Below are 22,331 nucleotides of genomic sequence, written 5' to 3' on the forward strand. Positions count from 1 at the left end.
AAGGAAAAGAACGACCATCAGTTGCAGAGGCCAACTGCTCCCCAACAAATGCAAAAGATCAGCAGCAACACTTGTCATGGCAATAACATTCTCCAGAGTGGCAATATCACACCAGCAACCTGCAAGCACCAAACAAGCAACCAACAAGAGCCTGCACACATACCATTAGAGGACCTGAACACTTTAAATATTATGTGTGCAATGCATGTGAGAGACGGATGAAAGTGAGACAGACTAGAATGAACAGTTTTCCCCTCACGGGTGATGACTTTCTTCATAGGTGTATGTGGATAATTTGCAATAAGTGTTTTTCCCTTTTTATGAAAAGGGGGATATTTGGAGAAAAGCCTTTGCCTTTGTGCATAGGTGCATGTTGTCGACTGTGGCTTGCCATAGTCATGTAATCTCTTAGTCATGACATCTGATGTCATTCCATTTTGAGGAAAGGTTTCAGGCAGAAGCCATTTTACCCACCACATGGAACAATCAGTACCTCAAAATTTCTGTCCTTTCTTGTCTTCTGATCTTCAGTATTAATGCACATTGTTCTTATTATATACAATCATTATTTTAATCACATGTCTGATTACCTATTTGCACTAGAAGTAATCTAGTTGGCAAATTTGAAATATGTACATCTCCTACCATCTGTCAGGTCATATTCAGTTGCCGTTAAAAAAACGCTATTCAAAAGAAATATATGCTTATGATTGCCTGTAAATATTGCAAATTTTATGACAATGGTTTTAAATCTACAAATTTAAAAGCAAGTATCAATGTATATAGTCACAATCTGGCAACTGAGCAGGACCTTTAAATCTGACAATATCAAGAAAAATCTACATTCACTGGAAATAGTACACATTATCTTTATAAAGATCAGCAAAATGGGCATGATCATTATCTGTTACAATTAGTGTAACTAGTTCAAGGAGGATAGGTAAAGCTGTGCAGTACTTAAAATAATCAGTTTGAATGGTGCATAGGGATATATAAGAATTTTAAACAAATAGATTAAAAAGTATAAAAATGTTTTTAGTAATTTATAAAAAATGTTAAATATATACACAGTATTAACAAATGAAGAGATTTTGGATAGCATAATTTCCTCATGCAACTGTAAAATACTTTCATCATGAACATAATTTTACAACTTTTATTATTTCTCCTGCGATGCAGTTGCAATGTCGCGACTTACAAAACCTTGGTCTTATACTGTGCTTTTAATATCATTTTGTGAACTTTCACATCTTTTCTTTTAAAGGCCTTCTGAAAAATCCAGCCTGCAAGTAAAACAAAGTTTGCAATCATTATGAAAACAATCACTACTTTACGATATTTTTATTAGAGTTTAATAATAGACATTTTCAGAATTGCCGAATGTTGGGTTACACTTGCATAAGGCATCACCAATAGTTTGAGGAGTCTTATTTTTAATTACAGAGCCTGGGCCTTGAGGTGGACAATTCAAAATAAAGTTATGTTGACACATGCAAATTAATGCAGCCTCTGCTCTTTCCATAATGAAACACTTACATTATTACTTTCAGTGACGCTGCTAGTAAAGCAATTGAAAAAGCAGCAAGGGATTTAAAGTGTCCAGAACAGCCTTAAAAAGGAATAGGACCTGCTAATAAGGGCAGTGATTGGGGCTGTTATGGAGGGAGAGCTGCCCACTACAAGGCCTTTCCCTCCTTAGGTTCTCACTACCGTCGTCCCAAGGCATATTGCTATCTTTTCCTTGGAGATTTCTGGAGTAGTGGAAACTGAGGTGCTAATCACCTCAGAGAAATGTAGCAGCTTGCTAGACTATGCCACACTACCAACATTTAAGAATGACGGGCAGGATATGGACAGCCAGAGCAGTGACAAAGGGAATTTGATGGGATGGGGATGTGGCCATGGACCTCACAACCTTGTCTTTATTTATATTGAAATAAATTGAACTGTATTGCACTTTGTGTCAAATGAATTTGAACTGTTACTAAATGTTCATTTATAAATTTTATGAATAAAGTGTATTTTTGGGGGAAACAAAATCTGTGGTTATCAGTCTGGCACATTCCAAGATCCAGGACTGCGTGCTGAGAGATGCACTAAAGCTTGTGGCAGCCATCGCAAGGGCATAATGAGGAAAGGACACAGACTAATGTACTCCTGCATTCTATACCAAGGGGCTGGAATTCAGTTTTATTTACCAGGGAACATTTAACAAGAAATGTAAATGTAAATTGTAAATATAACATGTAATTATTAGTGTCGTGAGACACCCAGAGTGCCATGTAGCATATTGAAATAAACAATTGTAATGCACTTTATGGAATGTATTTTTACAACTAACACTAATAAAGGGCTGCATGTTCTGGCTGGTGAGCGGGGGTGGGGCCCACTCGCCGATGCATAAAATAACACGGGGTGATGTCGGGCGGAAGCCCTGATGTCACCCCGCGTCATTTACATTTTCAAGTCGGCAGGCGCACAGCTGACTCGGCTGCGCGTCTGCTGACCTGCCAACTGCCTACTAAGGCCATTAAAAAAGTGAAGGCAGGCCAGGCGCCCTGGTGGGCTTCTGAAAAAACAGGAAACCTCATCCACGGGCGGGATGAGGTTTCATGAGGGATTTTAAAATTTCAGAATGTTTTAAAATAAAAGTTATGGACTTGTCCCAACTTGTGACAGTGTCACGTGAGGGGAAATGGCTGCAAAACATTTTCTATTGTTTAAAGTGCTTTTCAGATTTGAGCCAATCTCCCTGAGGCAATACTCCCAGTTCAGGGAATTCCCCCCTTTGCCCGCAGAGGGAGCGTACAGCGCTTCCTGGTAGACGTCAGCTGGGCGGGTTTTAAAATGTAAAATGGCGGTGCGCCCCTGGAGGGGAAAATGTTGCCCAAAGTATTTTTTTTTAAATATTAAAAGTCTTGTCCCACCTCAATTTTAAATGTGAACAATGCCCAATCACAGGGTAACATATTGTGTGAAAGCAATTGTGTAGAGCTAGAAGCAAAATAGACCATAGTTCACTACTGTGATATTGTGCAGCATATCATATCAGATCAATTATATTTGAAAGATTTCAGACGATTATGTGTAACTTATGTTGCAATTAAAAAAAAACCTTTTCTGATGATTAAGCTAATTTAAAATAATTGCTAATCTAACCTTCCTCTGCTGCATTTTTTTTAGTCTGTCTCAATAATCAATGCCGCTGTGGCAAGGGTAAAATTGCTGTGGCAATATGGAGAAAAGGCAGGAGATTGGCACTAAGTTAAAGTGCTCAGAGAGCCGGTGCAGACCTGATGGGCCGAATGGCCTCCTTCTACAACATAACAATTCTGTGATTCTGTTGGTACATTTCAATTCTTAACTTTAAACACGGACTTCTTCATACTTAGAGCCCAGTATCCTGTGGAAGAATCCATGGGTGAACCACCACTGGTATCGAACCATCAGAAGATGCATTTCAGGAATTCACCAAGGCTCCTTAGACATCACCTTCCAAACCCATGACCGCTACCGTTGAGAAGGACAAGGGCAGCAGACACATGGGAACACCATCGCCTGGAAGCTCCCCTCCAAGTCACTTACCATCCTGACTCAGAAATATATCGCCATTCCTTCACTGTCATTGGGTCAAAATCCTGGTACTGCTAACAGCACTGTGGGTGTAACTACACCACATGGACTGCAGTGGTTCAAGAAGGCAGCTCACCACCACCTTCTCAAAGACAACTAGGGATGGGCAATAAATGCTGGCCCAGCCAGTGAAGCCCACACCCCATGAATGAATTTTAAAAAGCTGCAACAAGCAATCAAGTGGATGAAAAACATGGGGAGGTGGTGATGGAGTGGCAATTTACAGGACTAGTAATCCAGAGGCCCAGGCTATTGCTCAAATAGGGTTCAAATTCCACAATGGCAGCTGGTGGATTTTAAATGAAATTAATAAATCTGGAATTATAAAGCTATTCCAGGTAATGGTGACCATGAAACTATCATTGGTTGTCATAAAAACTCACCTGATTCACTAATGCCCTTTAGGGAAGGAATTCTGCCATCCTTATCTGGTCTGGCCTGCATGTGACTCCAGACCCACAGCAATGTGGTTGACTCTTAACTGCCCTCTAAAATGGCCTAGCAAGCCACTCAGTTCGAGGGCAGTTAGAGATGGGCAACAAATGTTGGCCTTGCCAGTGACACTCTCATCTTATGAAAGGATAAACAAAAACAAAGCTTGCGGCCCTGATGGGATTCCAGCTGAGGCCTTCAAAGCTGGTGGACAGGTGCACACATCAAGTCTCCATCATCCTGAAGATTTGGGAGGTACAAGAACTCCTCCCCACACCAATCCACGCCACCATCACAACCCCCCACCACCCCGACTTCAGAAATGTGACAATTGTAACTATCTTAAAGAAAGGAGATAAATCACGCTGTAGAAACTATCGAGATTGTAAAAGCCTTTAAGGCACAGCAGCATGCCGTCACTGGAGGGTAAGCATATCATGTGATTCAGCCTCAGTTTCAGTTTGACCTGTGAGCAGAACCAATAACATAACCAATGCCTCTGCACTGCACATCTCCTTCAATCCCTCTGCACTGCATAGTGAATCTTGAAGAAAGTCTGGCCAAGTAGGTAATGCTTGAAGGAATCTGTCCGAGGAGTATCTGGACATAGCCGCGCCTTATCAGCACCCAGGCCTTGAGGTGAGAATTGCGTTTGTATTCCCTCCTTGGTCTCCCTCAGTGAGGCCTGAGGCCTGTCCTTCTGTTTCCCACCCCGCGGCTCGGACACTGGGGGGAGGAATCGAGCTGCGGAGGAGCTGGTGACTGTGTGTGGACTTTATTTAAAATAGAGTGGGTGAGTGTGGGACCTTTATTTAAAACAGACTGAGGAAACTTCAGTTAAAAAGAGTGCGGAGAGCAGCTGATTGGTGAGTTGGATTGGTGAGTATTTCTAGTCATTAGATTAAAATTAAGGTCTATAGATAGTATTTAGATCTTTAGTCTTTACTTTCTCTTTCTTAAAAATAGCTTGTTAAGTGTAAGATCGATACTGGTGCAAATAATTAATTTCAATAAAGTGTAAAGAGCAGGGCTACTAGAGTAATTAATTAATAAATTAAATAGAATAAGATAGCGATGGAAGGACTGGCAATATGTTGCTGCTGGACACCAAGGTGATCTGGAGCAAACACGTCTGTAGTAATCGTTCGGATCCGAGTTAAAGAGCTGGAGTCTGAGCTGCAGACATTGCGCCACATCAGGGAGGGGGAAAAGTTACCTGGACACTTTGCTGCAAGACGTGGTCACACCCCATAAGTTAGATAGTTCGAATTTTGTCTGTGATCAGGGACAGGAGGGTGTGACTGCAGATGAGGCAGAAAAAGGGACCCAGGGGATAGTGTTCAAGGAGCCTCAGGCCCTCCAACAGCTACAACGTTCTAGCAGGCTGTGTGGACGAGAGCAGGGACTGCAGAGAGAATGAGCAAACTGACCATGGTACAGGGAGCCATTCAAGTGGGAGGAGGAAATAGGAGCATAGTAGTAGAAAGGGACAGTGTAATTAGGGGGATAGATACTGTTCTCTGTGAGCATGAGTCCGGAAGGCTGTGTGGCCTGCCTCAAGGTTAAGGACATTTCCTCAGGGCTGGAAAGGAACTTGGAGTTGGAGGGGAGGGATTCAGTTGTTGTTATCCACGTTGGACCAACGACATTGGTAGGACTAGAAAGGAGGTTCAGCTGAAAGAATTTGAAAAGTTAGGAGCTAAATTAAAAAGCAGAACCTCCAAGGCAATAATCTTGGGATTACTACCTGAGCCACAGACAAACTGGCATAGCATAAATAAAGTCAAGGAGTTAAATGCGTGACTTAAAGATTGGTGTGGGGGGAATGGGTTTCAGTTAATGGGGCACTGGCATCAGTACTGGGGTAAAAGGAAGCTGTTCCAGTGGGACAGACTTCACTTGAACCATGCTGGGACCAGTGCCCTGATGAATCAAATAACTAGGGCTATAGAGAAGGCTTTTAATTAAATAGAGGGGGATGGGTTCTGGAATGCTGCTTTGGGCCACAGTAGAGTGATTAAAGTGGAGGTTGGTGACTGAGGGAGTTTGGCGAGGAGGGAATGAGGTGATCCTTTGAGTACCGTGAGTACGGTTGCTTAAGTATTTACTACTTTTATCGCTTTTTGCTTTTAAGGTCTTATTTTGTGGTTCGTTGTTTGTAAGGGCTATATTCTGTAACAATGAGGAGCATGGAAGAAGGGCCCTAGAGTAATTGCTATTATTTGATGTTAAGTATCTTCCAAAAGGTTCAATTTAATTTACAGGGGTAAGTCATGGCAGGAGAGCTCAAAGCCATGGTGTGCTCCTCCTGCTCTATGTGGGAAATCGGGAACATTTCCAGTGCCTGGGGCCAGCATGTGTGTGGAAAGTGTCTTCAGCTGCAGCTCCTGGAAGCCCGGGTTTTGGAGCTGGAGTGGTGGCTGGGGACACTGTGGAGCATCCGCAAGGCAGATCGAGGACACAAATAACATACCAGAAATGTTGGGAAACACAGGGTTTAGTGAGAGGGAGAAACTGAAAGAAATCAGTATTAGTAGGGAAATGCTGTTGGGGAAATTGATAGGATTGAAGGCCGATAAATCCCCAGGGCCTGATAATCTACATCCCAGAGTACTTAAAGAAGTGGCCCTAGAAGTAGTGGATGCATTGGTGGTCATCTTCCGAGATCGTTTAGACTCTGGAACAGTTCCTACAGATTGGAGGGTAGCTAATGTAACCCCACTGTTTAAAAAGGAGGTAAAGAGAAAACAGGGAATTATAGACCAGTCAGCCTGATGTCAGTGGCGGGGAAAATTCGAGAGTCCATTATAAAAGATTTAATAGCTGAGCACTTGGAAAACAGTGGCAGAATTGGACAGGGTCAGCATGGATTTATGAAAGGGAAATCATGTTTGACAAATCTACTGGAATTTTTCGAGGATTAGAGTAGATTTGATGAGGGGGAGCCAGTGAGTGTGGTTTATTTGGACTTTCAGAAGGCTTTCGACAAAATCCCAAAAAAGAGATTGGGCATGTAAAATTAAAACGCATGGGATTGGAGGTTGTGTATTAAGATGGATAGAAAACTGGTTGGCAGGCAGAAAACAAAGACTAGGAATAAACGGGTCTTTTTCCGAATGGCAGGCAGTGACTAGTGGGGTACCGCAGGGATCGGTGCTGGGACCCCAGTTATTAACAATACATATTAATGATCTAGATGAGGGAAATAAGTGTAATATCTCCAAATTTGCAGATGACACAAAGCTGGGTGGGAGGGTGAACTATAAGGAGGATGCAGAGATGCTTCAGTGTAATTTGGACAAGCTGAGTGAGTGGGCAAATGCATGGCAGATGCAGTATAATGTGGATAAATTTGAGGTTATCCACTTTGGTAGCAAAAACAGGAAGGCAGATTATTATCTGAATGGCTATAAATTGAGAGAGGGGAATGTGAAATGAGACCTGGGTGTCCTCGTACACCAGTCGCTGAAGGTAAGCATGTAGGTGCAACAGGTGCTAAAGAAGGCAAGTGGCGTGCTGGCCTTCATAGTGATAGGATTCAAGTAAAGGAGCAGGGATGTCTTGCTGCAATTATACAGGGCCTTGGTGAGACCACACCTGGAATATTGTGTGCAGTTTTGGTCTCTTTACCTGAGGAAGGATGTTCTTGTGATAGAGAGAGTGCAGCAAAGGTTTACCAGACTGATTCCTGGGATGGCTCGACTGACATATGAGAAGAGATTGAGTCGGTTAGGATTATATTCACTGGAGTTCAGAAGAATGAGGGGGGAACTCATGGAAACCTATAAATTTCTAACAGGACTTGACAGGGTAGATGCAGGAAGGATGTTCCTGATGGTGGGGGAGTCCAGAACCAGGGGTCACAGTCTGAGGATACGGGGTAGACCATTTAGGATTGAGATGAGGAGAAATTTCTTCATCCAGAGAATGGTGAGCCTGTGGAATTCGCTACTACAGAAAGTAGTTGAGGCCAATACATTGTAAGTTTTCAAGAAGGAGTTAGATATAGCTCTTGGGGCGAAAGGAATCAAAGGATAATGGGAGAAAGCGGGAACAGGCTACTGAGTTGGATGATCAGCCATAATCATAATGAAAGGCAGAGCAGGCTCAAAGGGCCTAATGGTCTACCCCTGCTCCTATTTTCTATATTTTTATGAGAGGGGATAAGTAGGCTTACAAAGCAAAAGGATATGGTGGCATTGCAGGGCTTCTAATTGGGTAATGATACCCAGAGTGTGACAGGAAGGGACAGAGTGTACAAACATTAAAAAAACAGCAAATAGGGTCAAAGGGGGAAATTACGGTAAAAAGGCAAAATTAATGGCTCTTTACTTAAATGCACATAGTATTCGGAACAAAGTAAATGAATTAATGGCCCAAATAGAGATTAATGGGTATGATCTTCTAGCCATTATGGAGAAATGGCTACAAGATTAAAGCTGGGAACTAAATATTCAGAGGTATGTGACTTTTCGAAAGGATAGGCAGGAAGGAAAGGATGGTGGGATAGCTTTGTTAGTACAAGATGGAATAAATACAATAGCAAGAAATGATCTTGGATTGGAAGATCTAGAATCCATATGGGTGAAGGTAAGAAATAACAAGGGGAAGAAGACACTGGTGGGACTAGACTGTAGGCCCCCTAACAGTAGCTATGCTGTTGGACAAAGAATACATCAGGAAATAATGAGGGCATATAAAAAAGGGAGTAATCTTCATGTAGATTGGGAAAATCAAATTGGCAGAAGCAGCCATGCGCAAGAATTCATAAAGTGTATTCAAGACTGTTTCCTAGAACATTATGTTGTGTAACCAATTAGGGATCAGGCTATTTTGGATCTGGTAATGTGTAATGAGGCAGGTTTAAAAAATGATCTCAGAGTAAAAGCTCCCTGAGGAAACAGTGACCATAACATGGTAGAATTTAGCATTTAGTTTGAGAGTGAGAAACCAAGTTTGGAAACATCTGTGCTAAACTTAAATAAGGGTAATTACAAAGGAATGAGGGCAGAGTTGGCTGGAGTGGACTGGGAAAACAGTTTAGCAGAAAAGATGGTTGATGAACATTGGCAGGCATTTAACAAAATAGTTCATGACTCACAACAAAGATATATCTCAGTGAGGAAGAAGGATTGTAGGAAGGGGAATAAACCAACCATGGTTAACCAAGGAAGTTAAGAATTGTATTAAAATGAAAGAAAAAAAACAAACAATGTGGCAAAGATTAGTTGGAAGAGGTTTGGGAAGGTTTTAAAAGCCAACAGAAGATGACCAAAAAAAGAAAGAGGGAGAAAATAAACGTTGACGGTAAACTAGCAAGTATAAAACAGACAGTAAGGGCTTCTTTAAATATATAAAAAGGAAGAGAGGGGCCAAAGTCAATTACAGCCCCTTTGAGAATGAGGCTGGGGAAATAATAGTGGGGAACCAGGAAATGGCAGAGGAGTTGAATAAATACTTTGCATTAGTCAGCAGAAGATACTAATAGCATTCCAAAAATACTAAATAATCATGAGGCAAAAGGTGGGGGAGGAAATAAATACAATAACTATCACTAGAAAAAACTTACTAGGGAAACTAATGGGGCTAAAGACCGATGTCACCTGGATCTGATGGCCTGCATCCTAGGATATTAAAAGAAATAGCTGCAGAGATAGTGGATGCACTGGTAGTAATCTTCCAAGAGTCCTTAGATTCTGGAGAAGTCCCAGAGGATTGGAAAACTGCCCTTTGTAACACCCCTACTTAAAAAGGTTGGGAGACAAAAAACAGATAACTATAGGCCAGTTAGCTTAACATGTCATTGGGAAAATGTTGGAGTCTATTATAAAGGATGTAACAGCAGAGCATTTAGAAATGAAAAATATAATCAAGCAGAGTCAGCATGGCTTCATGAAGGGGAAATCACACCTGACAAATTTATTTGAATTCTTTAAAGAGGAAGCAAGCCAGATAGATAAAGGGGAACCAGTAGATGTAATTTTTTGAGTTTCCAAAAGGCATTTGATAGGGTACCACACATAAGGCTACTTAATAAGATGAGAGCCCATGGTGTTGCGGGTAGTTTATTAGCATGGATCGAGGACTGGCTAACTAATAGAAGACAGAGAGTTGGGTTCCGGGGGGCATTTTCAGGATGGCAACCTGTAACTAATGGAGTGCCACAGGGATCAGTGCTGGAGCCTCAATTATTTACAATATATATTAATGACTTGGGTGAGGGAAGTGAATGTACTATTGCCAAGTTTGCGGATGACACAAAAATAGGTGGGAAGGCAAGTGGCGAGGATGACACAAAGAGTCTACAAAGGGATATAGGCAAGTTAAGTGAGTGGGCAAAAACATGGCAGATGGAATATAATGTGGGAAAGTGTGAGGTTATGCACTTTGGCAGGAAGTATAGAAGAGCTGAATATTATTTAATTGGAGAAAGACTGAAGCATGCTGCAGCACAGAGGGATTTGGGGGTCATGAAAGCAAAATATTGCGGTTGCTGGAAATCTGGGTCCTTGTGCATGAATCCCAAAAAGCTAGCACACAAGTTCAGCAGGTAATAGGGAAGGCAAATGGAATGTTGGCCTTTATTTCAAAGGGAATGGAGTATAAAAATAGGGAAGTCTTGCTAAAACTATACAAGGCACTAGTTAGACTACACCTGGAATACTGTGAACAGTTTTGATCCCCTTATCTAAGGAAAGATATACTGGCATTAGAGGCAGTCTAGAGAACAACTAGATTGATCACGGGGATGGAGGGATTGTCCAGATTCAAATTATCTCTCGTAAGGAAGTTGGCAAATATTCGCTATTGGCCAAGACTGACAAAGCAGCAAGTGCCAACATCCTACCTCTATGAAATCTAAAAGAGATATACCCACAGAAATGGAAGGCCAGGGTGAAACCTACTACTGTGCAACTTTCACTTATTCCCTGTGCAAAATCAACCTCAGAAATTACTCCTAGCACCTCAGTTCATGACCTAACATCCAAATATCCATAATGTTTCAACAAAATTGGAAGTTTCAGGGGAGCTGCAACATTGCACTAGCAGGAGAATGCAAGTCCATCAGTTGATCCACCACATAAATGCCAGGATGCATATGTATATACTATGACATTGCTGCTGTGGGTAGAACAAAGCAAGAACATAACCATAATCTGCACCTTTTGATACAAGTGGTTTGTAGTGTAGGATTGGTGTTCAACAATCTGAAACGTGCCAGCAACATATAGCAGATCAAACTCTTTGGTTCTTTTTATTCTAACACTGGCACATGTCCCAATCTAAGTAAAATAGAGGACGTTAAAGACATGTCAACTCCCCTCAAAGATATTTTTAATATCTTATATCCATACATTCCCAATTTCGCTCAAAAATCTTCATTACTAAGGGAACTATTGAGAAAGGATGTGCCTTTTCTGTGGCACGAAGAGCACCTATACCTCTTCAAAGCACTGAAACTGTCATTATCAGAAGAATCAAAATTCAATTTTACGATCCTCGGGAGACAGCTACCTTAGTGTTAGATGCCTCACAGAAAGGTCTGGGAGCATTCACACTACAAAAATGTAAAACAATTGCATTTGTTTGAAAGTCTCTGTCTGTAAAGCAATCCAATGATTCCAACATCAAACAGGAATCTTTAGCTTTTGTTTTTGGAATGATGCATTTTTATACCTATATATTCCACAAAAGATTTATGATACAGACTGACCACAAGCCAATGGAGATGATTTAGTGACCAGTGCACCACCAAGATTGCAATCTCTCTTGATAAAGCTTCAAGGTTATGACTGTGAGATCAGGTACAAGCTAGGTAACTTGAGGGTCTTATCGGATACACTTAGTGGATTGCCTAACCCAGTGAAAAAAGAAGATATATCCTTGAATCTACAAGTTGATTTCATTGACGTTGAACTTGAAGATGTTCAATGAACTGATTTCAAGTGAATTGATTTGATACATTTTGCGCCACGCAAGTGCCAGCAGCTACAAGAAGAAATGATGAAGAATTCTATGCTACAGAAACAGTGGAAAACCATACTTGAAGGATGGCTTGATTGACTTAGCATGCCCATGAACATGTGAGATCATTTTGGCTTATCAGGATGAGCTAGGTACCTCCCGAGGAGTCATTTTTAAAGGCAGGCAGGTCATACCAGAATCTGAAATTCTTCAACAAATTCATCACTCACAGATGGGTGTAGATTGGACAGGAAGACTCGCAAGGCAGACAGTCTATTGGCCGGGTATGAATAATGACATTGAAGTCATCATCAAGAAGGGTGTGGCATGTCATGAGCTTATGCCAAGTCAGCACAAAGAACCACTCTTTCCATATGATGTTTCTGCCCATCCTTGCTCCAAAATTGCATCCGATCTCTTTCATGTCCATGGCACTGACTTCATCATTATCATTGACTACTTTACCAAGTCCCGTATTATTCAACAATTGCACAATATGTCAACCACATCTGTTGTACACACTCTAAGTGCTATTTTCAGTTTACTTGGTGTGCCTAGAGAGGTCATTACAGATGATGGTCCACAATTTATTGATAAGCCATCTCAGGTTATATGTGAGAAGTGGAATATTGATCACGTTACTTTTTCTCCTAATTACCCTAGGTCCAACAGCCTAGCTGAACGAAGGATTTGCATGGTGAAATCCATAATTCTCAAATGTGGACAGACCAAGCAAGACCTACACATTGCAACATTACATCTGAGAGTGACGCCTTTTAAGTGCAACTATCCTATCGCCAGTAGATCTCATGAGGAGAATTTTCTCCACATCAGGGAGGTTGGACGGGAGTGGGCGCGGGTGAGTGTGTTGCCGATCGCTGCCTGCGGTTGGCTGCATGCCACCATTTTATGTGGACCGTCCAATTAAGGCCTGCCCAGTGTGATGTGCACCCGCAAATGTTGCGTGCTCCTTGTGTAGGTGGGGGGAGTAGGCTCAGCCTGGGCCTGCACTCTTCCGTGCATGCACGCGAAAGAGCGCAGAAATCTTCCTAAGGCACAGAGCTGTCTCAGGGGGATTAGTTTGATTTTGGAAAAGTGTAATTAAAAAAAAATTAACATGTCACCTCATGTGACAGTGTCACATGAGCGGAGACATGTCAATGAATTTTATTAAAAACTTCTATTAAACTTTAAAAACCTTCATGCAACCTCATCCCGCCAGTGGATGAGGTTTCATGATAAATGCGAAGGCCACCTGGGCTCTTCGTCTGCCCACCAAACTTAAGGTTGGACAGGCAGCTCCGTTAATTAGTTTAATTGGTGTTTAAATGGCCTCAGCGGATGTGCAGCCAACTCCAGTGCGCGGCCACCAAACTCAAGACCTGAATGATGTGCGGTGATGTTGGGATGCGCGCCCAATGTCACTGTGCATCATTTTACCTGTCGGTGAGCGGGCCCCACCCCCCCCCCCGCTCGCTAACCCAAAAATTCTGGGGCATGTTTCACAGACCAATGTGTACCAATTTACCTACTCTTACCATTCTACTCTCTCAGAAACTGGAGGGCAACTTTTAAAACTGCAGGAGATGATGACCAATGAGCATGATAAAAATATGAGTACAGAATTGCCAAGTTTACAGTTGGGACAACAAGTTTGCATCCAGGATCCCACAGAAGGTGCATGGCAACTAGCTGAGGTGACAAGGATTTATTCAGAGCTAAGGTCCTAGACCTTAGTCATTAGACACAAAAGCGCAACAGTGAGGCATAACCACCGACAAAACAAATCCATTCCATCTCCTCAACCACCATGCAGTCCTGTCACGTCAAGGACAAAATCCCAAATGAAACCAGGAACAACATCCAAAAATGACAACCCTACATATCACTATGAGTAATTAAAGACACCTTCAGGCAAGGTTACCATTTCAAGATGTGGGCGTACCAGCAGATTAGCTCTACGCTTTAGAAGCTCAAAGATTCAACAGCTCTATACACTCCTGTAGTGGTAACTATACTTCTTTGGAAAGGGGAAAAGTATGCCATCACTAGAGGGGAAGTGTGTCACGTGATCCAGCCTTATTCACTCTGGTGAGCAGAATACAGCACAGCTCTGATGGCTTCAAGCTTTCTATCCAAGTATATGTTCTCATGTGCCTATAATCTAAAGAAATAAACCCACAATGTGTTTACCCAATTCTTATGAGTGATAGGTGCCTTTATATCATTATAAAATATGACACCCCAATCCACCCACCCCCAAATTCAGGAATGTGAAAATTGTAACTATCTTCAAGAAGAGAAATAAAACATGGTTTGGAAACTATCAAGGTATTTCCCTCTTGTCCACAGCAGGGAAATTCCTAACATGCATTCTCCTGAATCATCTATTTCCTATGAAATCCTCCTGGAGACAGTGTGTCTTTAGAGGAACGTCTGACATGGTTTTTGTAGTCAGACAAATCCAAGGAAAAATATTGAGAACACCACCAGGATCTCTTCATTGTACTCATCAATCTGACCAAAGCATTTCACTTAGTAAATCGCGAGGCGGCATGGATTATGCTCTAGAGATTTGGATGTCCAAGAAAATTCATCATAATCCTGAAACAACTTCATGATGATACAATGCAACTGTCTTAGTGGGAGATCTGAAACAGTGGGCAGAATTTTCTCATTGGTGTGTGGGGGCGGGACACCCTCAACGCGTAAAGTGACACACGGTGATGCTGGGCGTACATCTTGACGTCACCATGCGCCATCGTGCAATGATCTCCGATGTGCGGCCACCATTAATTAATGGGTCTGTTAAGGTTCTTGAGCCATTAATAGATGGCGATTTTTCGGGGCCTGTGTGATTTTCAGGTCGTCGCATGGAAGCAATGGGCAGGCCACTTTTTTAAAACCTCATCCATGGGCGGGAAAAGAGGTGTCAGTGGGATCGCAGGTGGTCTTTGGTAGACATTTAATGCTTAAAATTACTGCTACTTGCCTGTGTGAGCAGGAATACTTCAAATCTCTTCACAGCTGCTTGGGCAGGAATAACAGGCTTCAGGTCAGGACGCTGGAGTAAACATCATTCTTAGGGCCTTGCTGGTTTCAGGCCTTCCTTTACCCTGGGAATGGGAGTTGTGCTATCCACTGGAGGCACCTCCTGTGAGGAGGAAGGGAGGGCCAGAAGGGGGAGGAGGTCAGGAGTCCACATTCAGCGTCCAGGGGAGCCACCTTTGGGAGGAGAGGTGTAGGTACAAGGTGCAGAAGGCCAACAGGAAGTCCAAGGCGGAAAGGGCTGCAAAAGACGTCACTATCCTGCTGCCAGGGTTTACAGGCGGTGAAGCAGCTACCTCAATATGTCTGAAGTGCAGTGCTGAAGGAGGCTCCGTCTCTCAAGGGAGACAGTGATCTCCATCTGTCAGATGGTAGGACCTGAGGTCTGCGCCAACTGTGACGTTGAAGGTCACAGCTGGCCTCAACTTCTTTGCCTCCGGCTCTTTCCAGGGGTTGGTGGGCGATCTTTGTGGAGTCTCCCAGTCAGCTGTCCATACTTGTGCCAAGCAGGTGACAGACGCTCTGTTCAGGCATGCATTGAGTTTCATCCACTACCGCTGGGACGAGGCCAGCCAGACCGAGCGAGCCAGAGGCTTTGCGGCCATTGCTGGCTTCCCCCACGTCCAGGGTGCAATAGACTGTACAGCAGGTGAGCCCGGTGCCTTTGTCAACAGGAAGGGCTTCCACTCCATGAACGTGCAGATAGTGTGTGATCACAGGATGCTAGTTCTACAAGTCTGTGCAAGGTACCAGGCAGCTCCCATGAAGCTTACATCCTGAGACACTCCCAGGTGCTGGGGCTCTTCAGTGTCCAGCCCAGTTGGATGGATGGCTGCTGGGTGACAAGTGCTATCCCCTCAGAAAATAGCTCATGATGCCCCTCCGCTATCCAAGAACAGAAGCTGAGCAGCAGTACAATAGGAGTCACGCCTCCACAAGGGCTGTGGTGGAGAGAACCATTGGTCTTCTCAAGATGCACTTCTGATGCCTGGTCCATTCAAGGGGCACACTCCATTACCCCCATAGATCCTTTGTCACTGATAGTGGTTGCATGTTGCGCTCTCCACAATCTGGTGCTGGAAGTGGGGGTGGGTGGTGGGGGACACAGTGGAGGGAGAAGGTGTAGACGCAGATGCTCCGGCTGTAGACGATGAGTTCAGCAGTGAGTCCGAGGATGAGCATGCACAGGAGAACACTGAGGAGATAGCCACTGACCCGGGCAACCTCCAGGGAGGCAGGGACACCTGGGAGGATTTAATCCAATGAACCTTCACCTAGCCCATCACAGATGGGCCTCTAACACACGCCAGGGCTGCAGGCTCCATGCTCGATACCTGAGAGCAACATCTGCCTGGTTAGGAACATTAACTATGTGCCTTGCCAATAAAGATCAATGACAAACAAGTCGCTCATTACATCATGGGTACCTGTCCACCTGCAGAAGTAAGGAATCACCCTGAGCCATGTTAAAAAATGAAGCATTTCATGAATGTAACAAATAAAACAGAAAAGAGACTTAATTCAAAGGTGTTGAGCTGCACACCAAATTATAATCAACTAAAAGCGGAACAACATAAAACCACCAGAGAGAAGACTATGATGTGCCTAAGGTGCCTTAAGTTTACGTTTGCGGGTGCTATGTCTAGGTGCTCCCCCCTTGCTGGCACTGGCATTCCAGACAGCTTGCTCACTCTGCTGTCCTCTTGGCCTCGATGACCTTGGCGGGTGCCCTCTGGCCCATAGAGCCTTTGATGGCCTCGCCTGGGAGGGAGCGGCCAGTTCCACGGCTGGCATCTCCCCAGTCACTGCAGCCTCATTGGATCCCATGGTCACTGGCAGAGGGGCGGAGGAGATGCTATCTTCATCCAAAGTGCCCTGAGAGGAGCCCACAGAGACGGCAGGCAGTGCTCGTGCGCTGATGTGAGGTCGCTTTGGACCTTCCTGCTCACCATTGATGGATGGGATACTTGGTGCCCAATCCATCTCCCACACTGACACTGACTAGCTGAGGTCAATGCCACTGTGAGGGGGTATGCCAGTCCGAGTGCAACCTCAGGAATTCCTGATTGTTCTCCTGGAGGAGCCTCTCTATGAGAGTCGCCACTCTCTCCATGGAGGAAGCACTGCGCTCGGCCATGAGGGTCAATGCTTTGCTGATACTCTGCATGGACTCCTCCATCACAGAGACTATGCCACACACTGCCTCATGTGACTCCACCAGATCCTCCCGCAGACCCTGCTGCACTTCCAGCATCGGCTGCCTCAGGGACAACTCCAGAGACACATCATCAGCATGTTCCTGGTCCCCTGGAGTCCTCCGACTGCCGACACCCTGGGGTGCTCTCTGCCTCTGCCTGCACTTCAAGTGAAGTGCCCTCACCGCTCTGTCCCGGGACACTAGCCGATGATCTAATTCTCACCAAGGTGCTAGTATCGGCGCTGGTGCCTGCCTGGCAGAGATGGTGTGATGCTGGTGCTTGTAATTCTTCTGGGCCCTCAGATATTAGTGGTGGATCCTCTGCCTCCTCTTCCCGGCCCTGCTCCGGTGATGCTGAGAGGAAGAACAAAGACCATTTGATTAACTGAAGTCGAGGAAATGTCAATGTACATGCCTGGCCCCCGAATCAGTATGCACTCCTCCTTCCATAATCAATGGGAAACCCATGCTGGAAGCTTAAATCACTAAACATTCAACAATGGAATGGTTGCAGGGACAGACATGGTGACCTCAGTGCACGGTACTCTTACATCCTCCTGGCATCCCAGTCTCACCACCACTGGTGGACCTGGGTGCATGGCGCCTCTCCAGCTCCATCGCCTCCTGCTCATATCTGGTTATAATGGCCAACTGTGCCTGGCCTCCACAAGTCCGCATCCACTCTGCGTTATTGTGTGAAGTCTTCTCCTGAAAAGGAGAGAGGAGCATTGATGAGTCCACCCTGTATTTGCCTGAGCTATTGCAGGGTTCCAGTGCATCATGACCCTGCAGCTGCTGCACACTCACACCAAGCAGGCAGGGCTGCCCCCCATCCCGGCCCATATGCTATCTCCATCACATTTGCCACCCACATGTTATAACCTTCCAAAGCAAGGCCGCACAAGCATGTGGAATGCCAAGGGCAGCAGATGGATGGGTGCACCACCACCTGGAAGTTCCCTTCTCAGTATATCAGCAGCCTGACTTTGACATGTTTCGGAGTTCCAGTACTCTGCCTAGGTGCAGAGCCTTGAGGTCACCCCCAAAACAGTACTCTGGGTGTCAGTCTGCATGCAGCGGATGCAGAACCCAGCTCAGCACCACCCTCTCAGGGTGAACTAGGCATGGGCAATGAGTGACAGCCCACCCAGCGAAGCCACATGCTATGAATGATTCATTGCAGCAACTACATTCAATGTTGGGGGTGCTGGTGGGGGGAACCAGGGAGATGGGGCAGAGGGGAAGCCTACCTGCTGTGTTAAGTGACCAATGCCAACACAGTACTCACCCTTCCCGAACACAAGAGGTCATTGAAACGCTTGCGGCACTGAACCACATCGTGCAAACTCACAATCTCCGCCACCTCCTCCCAGGCACGTTTGGTCATGTGGGGGGGCCTCCTCCTCCCATCTCTGGGAACAAGGATCTTACGCTGTGCTGCCACCTCCTCCAGGAGGGCAGCTAGGCACTTGTCTGAGAAGCAAAGGGCACAGTGCCCCGCTGACCTGCCCTCCTGTGTGGCCTGCTCACCAGCAGCGCACTGGGGAGCCCTTCTGCTAGCCATGGTTGACCGCTTTTGCAAGGCTGCAGGAGCTCTTTAAATAGTCTGCTGGGTCGCCATTGGACCTGGTGGTCATTGCAGTCCCACTGCTGCCCGCTGTCCTCAGGAGCCGCATGTCATGCTGGGTGGACCTTAATTGGCTCGCACACATGAAATGACGGAGCAGTGCTGATCATTGGCAGCGATCGACTCCGCGCCCGCTCCCGACTGGCCGACGGGGAGAAAATTCTCCCCAGTGGCTTACCAAACCGACGTTAATCAAGGCTGTGTGATAGCCCCCATGCTTTTTACAATCTACCAGACAGTGGATATCTACCTCTTTAAAGGTCAACTGCCCTTTGGTGTGAGTATTAAATACTGCATATTTATAATTTATATAATTATAATGATAAGCATAACTATTATTACATTTTTCCTATTAAGTAACTGAGCCATACACGATTCTGAGTCTGATCTTTGATTTGTGCTGATTATCTACTATTAGCCAGGGTGAAAATTGAAACATTGTAATTGGCCTTATTGCTTCATGATGAGGGAAGGATCGCTGTTTCTGTCTCTTTTCCAGTGACTTCTGCTGGAAGTGTACATTTGTGGACATCAGGTGAAAGCAGAATTGTGCTCAACTGTGATCACAACCTATGTATATATTATATTCTGATATTTGGTTATATTTATATGTTATTAAATACACATAAAATTAAATATAATGATAATTATCAGTTGGCCTTCGGGACACCTGGCGTGTCAGTAGCATGGCAGCTTCCTGGAGGAAGCCTCCTGATGGGAAGCCAGGGAGCAGCACTCAAGGCAGACTCTGAGGCCTCCTCCACCCCACCTACCTGGCTGTAGAAATGGCTGCAGGATGGCCTGTGGAGATGATTCCCCTCCACAATCATGGCCAAGCAGCTGTGGACATTTTTGAATTCAAATCTTTTAAAAGTGCTGAAAAAACATATCAGGATGGAAGCACCTTCTTTTTCCCTTACCTGCAATGCAGACTACAGTCCTTTTAGTGCTGGAGGATCTCCTATTGGCCCACCAGCTTCAAGAACCTACAGGCAGGTTCTACAGTAAAACAATGATTACACTTAAAAAATACTTAATTGGCTGCAAAGCAGTTTGGGACATTATGAGAAAAACTATATAAATGCAAGTTTCTCTTTTTCCCTTCCACGACCCCACCCCCACCACCCCCCCTCCGCTCCCTACCTCTCTGTTGGGTACAAGACATCCACCCTCCTTTAGACCTTACTCACCAGGACCTCCAAGAACTTGTGCACTCTTTCACTTGGTCCCTGACCCATCTTTCAATGTGCTGCTGTGTGTCACTCCACACCATCAGTGGAAATGAAGATATAAACCTCTCCATGAAAATTGCTTTTAAGCAGAGCTTGAGTGCTTAACCTGCAGGTTTCTCTGCTTTAGCATGTCCTGGCAAATTCAAATTATGACAAGCAGTAATAAGGGCCAGAATTTCATGCTGACACCAGCTTTTGAAACAAGTCTGTCTTATTAGCACAGAGATAAAAACAAAAACAAAAAACTGCGGATGCTGAAAATCCAAAACAAAAACAGAATTACCTGGAAAAACTCAGCAAGTCTGGCAGCATCGGCAGAGAAGAAAAGAGTTGGACGTTTCGAGTTCTGCTGAAGGGTCATGAGGACTCGAAATGTCCAACTCTTTTCTTCTCCGCCGATGCTGCCAGACCTGCTGAGTTTTTCCAGGTAATTCTGTTTTTGTTTTTGTTATTAGCACAGTACCCATTTAGCACCTATTTTTATATTTTCACCAAAAGAATTCCTAAAATGTCTAGCAGCTTTTCCACTTCTGAGCTTCATTAGGTTTCAGTTTAAATTATTTTTAGTTGTTGTTCTGGCTCAGGGGGTATTCAAACTGTAGCCCATGGTCCACGTGCATCCCTTCTGCTCAACAACTCATCGACACCAACACCCATTTAGGACCCTCCACCCCTGCCTGTCCCTCCATCCCCACCCCATCTTCCAATCCCAGCCCCAGCCGTGTATTCACTATACCCCCTGACCTTCCCCTCTCTGATGCTGAAAGTTCAGTGCTCAGCAAAGGACTTAGTTTCATACCCCTACGCCCTCACCTTAATGAATTTCGGGCTCGGCACGATGCTGAACTCTTCTTCCGCCGTCTTCGTTTCTGGGCTCACTTCTTTGGGCGGGAGTCCTCTCCCCGTTCAACGGATCCTTTCACCCACCTCCAATATTCTCCCTCCAACTTGACCCCTCCCTCTGGATTCTTACCTTCTCTCGATCTTTTCATTGAGAACTGTCGGCACGACATTAGTCGTCTCAATTTCTCTGCTCCTCTCACCCATTCTAATCTCTCTCTCTCGCTGAACTTACTGCACTCCATTCTCTCAGGTCCAACCCTGACATCATCATCAAACCCACTGACAAGGGTGGTGCTGTTGTTGTCTGGCGCACTGACCTCTACCTCGCGGAGGCTGAGCGTCAACTCGCAGACACTTCCTCCTACCTCTCCCTGGACCATGACCCCACCACTGAACATCAAGTCATTGTTTCCAGGACTGTCACTGACCTCATCTCCTCTGGGGATCTTCCTCCTACAGCTTCCAACCTGATAGTCGCCCAACCTCGGACAGCCCGCTTCTACCTCCTACCCAAAATCCACAAACAGAACTGTCCCGGTAGACCGATCGTGTCAGCTTGCTCCTGCCCCACAGAACTCATTTCTCATTATCTTGACTCTGTTCTCCCTCCCCTTGTCACTACCATCCATTCTTAATTAGCATATTCGTTTAGATAATATCACCAACTTCGACAACTATGTGTTCTTTTGTTCTGTTGTCTGTGACATCTTTTGATGATCTGCCTCTATCACTGCTTGTTTGTCCCTACAACCACACCACCCCCCTCCACTTCTCTCCCCCTACCCAACCCACCCACCCACCACTGCCACCCCCCCCGCCCCACCCACCTTAAACCAGCTTATATTTCACCCCTTCCTTATTCACCTCGTTCTGTCGAAGGGTCATGAGGACTCGAAACATCAACTCTTTTCTTCTCCGCCGATGCTGCCAGACCTGCTGAGTTTTTCCAGGTAATTCTGTTTTTGTTTTCCCTCCTGCTCACTCAATTTAGCCCTCAACTCCTTTTTGGTCAGTTCTATTTGCATGTACATTTCTTGGTCACTTTTTGGTCTCTGAATTTCAAGGCCTTGAGTGTTTGGCAAAAGCTACTGGTAGATAAACTCTAAATCAGGTCATGGTCTGTTAGCATGATAAGTTAATGGGAAGATGGATTTAAACTGAAAAGTCAGGGCACAGAGGGCTGCTGGCAGAGCTGTGAATAAAATACTTAAGGCCAAGAACATTTGGAGCACATTCACAGCCTGTACATAAACAGCCCTGGCCAGACAATAAAACCCCAAGTGCAAACCGAAAACAAGTATCAGTATTTATTTTGCTCACAATGTCTTTACTTCTGCTATTTTTATATTTTCAA

The 22,331-nt window shown here is 44.8% G+C and overlaps 1 protein-coding gene across 1 annotated transcript in view; it reads right to left on the reverse strand.

Annotated features, from left to right (window-relative positions):
• Positions 1-549: 549 nt before the first annotated feature.
• The window catches only part of itga1 (integrin, alpha 1), a 334,480-nt gene continuing 312,698 nt past the window's right edge, over positions 550-22,331 (reverse strand). Inside the window, exon 32 of the mRNA XM_041192519.1 lies at positions 550-1,283. Coding sequence (XP_041048453.1) covers positions 1,245-1,283 — 39 coding nt within the window. The 3' untranslated portion in view covers positions 550-1,244. The remainder of the gene's footprint in view (positions 1,284-22,331) is intronic.

The sequence above is a fragment of the Carcharodon carcharias genome, chromosome 1 (assembly GCF_017639515.1).
Source record: "Carcharodon carcharias isolate sCarCar2 chromosome 1, sCarCar2.pri, whole genome shotgun sequence".
NCBI classification, from domain to species: domain Eukaryota; kingdom Metazoa; phylum Chordata; class Chondrichthyes; order Lamniformes; family Lamnidae; genus Carcharodon; species Carcharodon carcharias.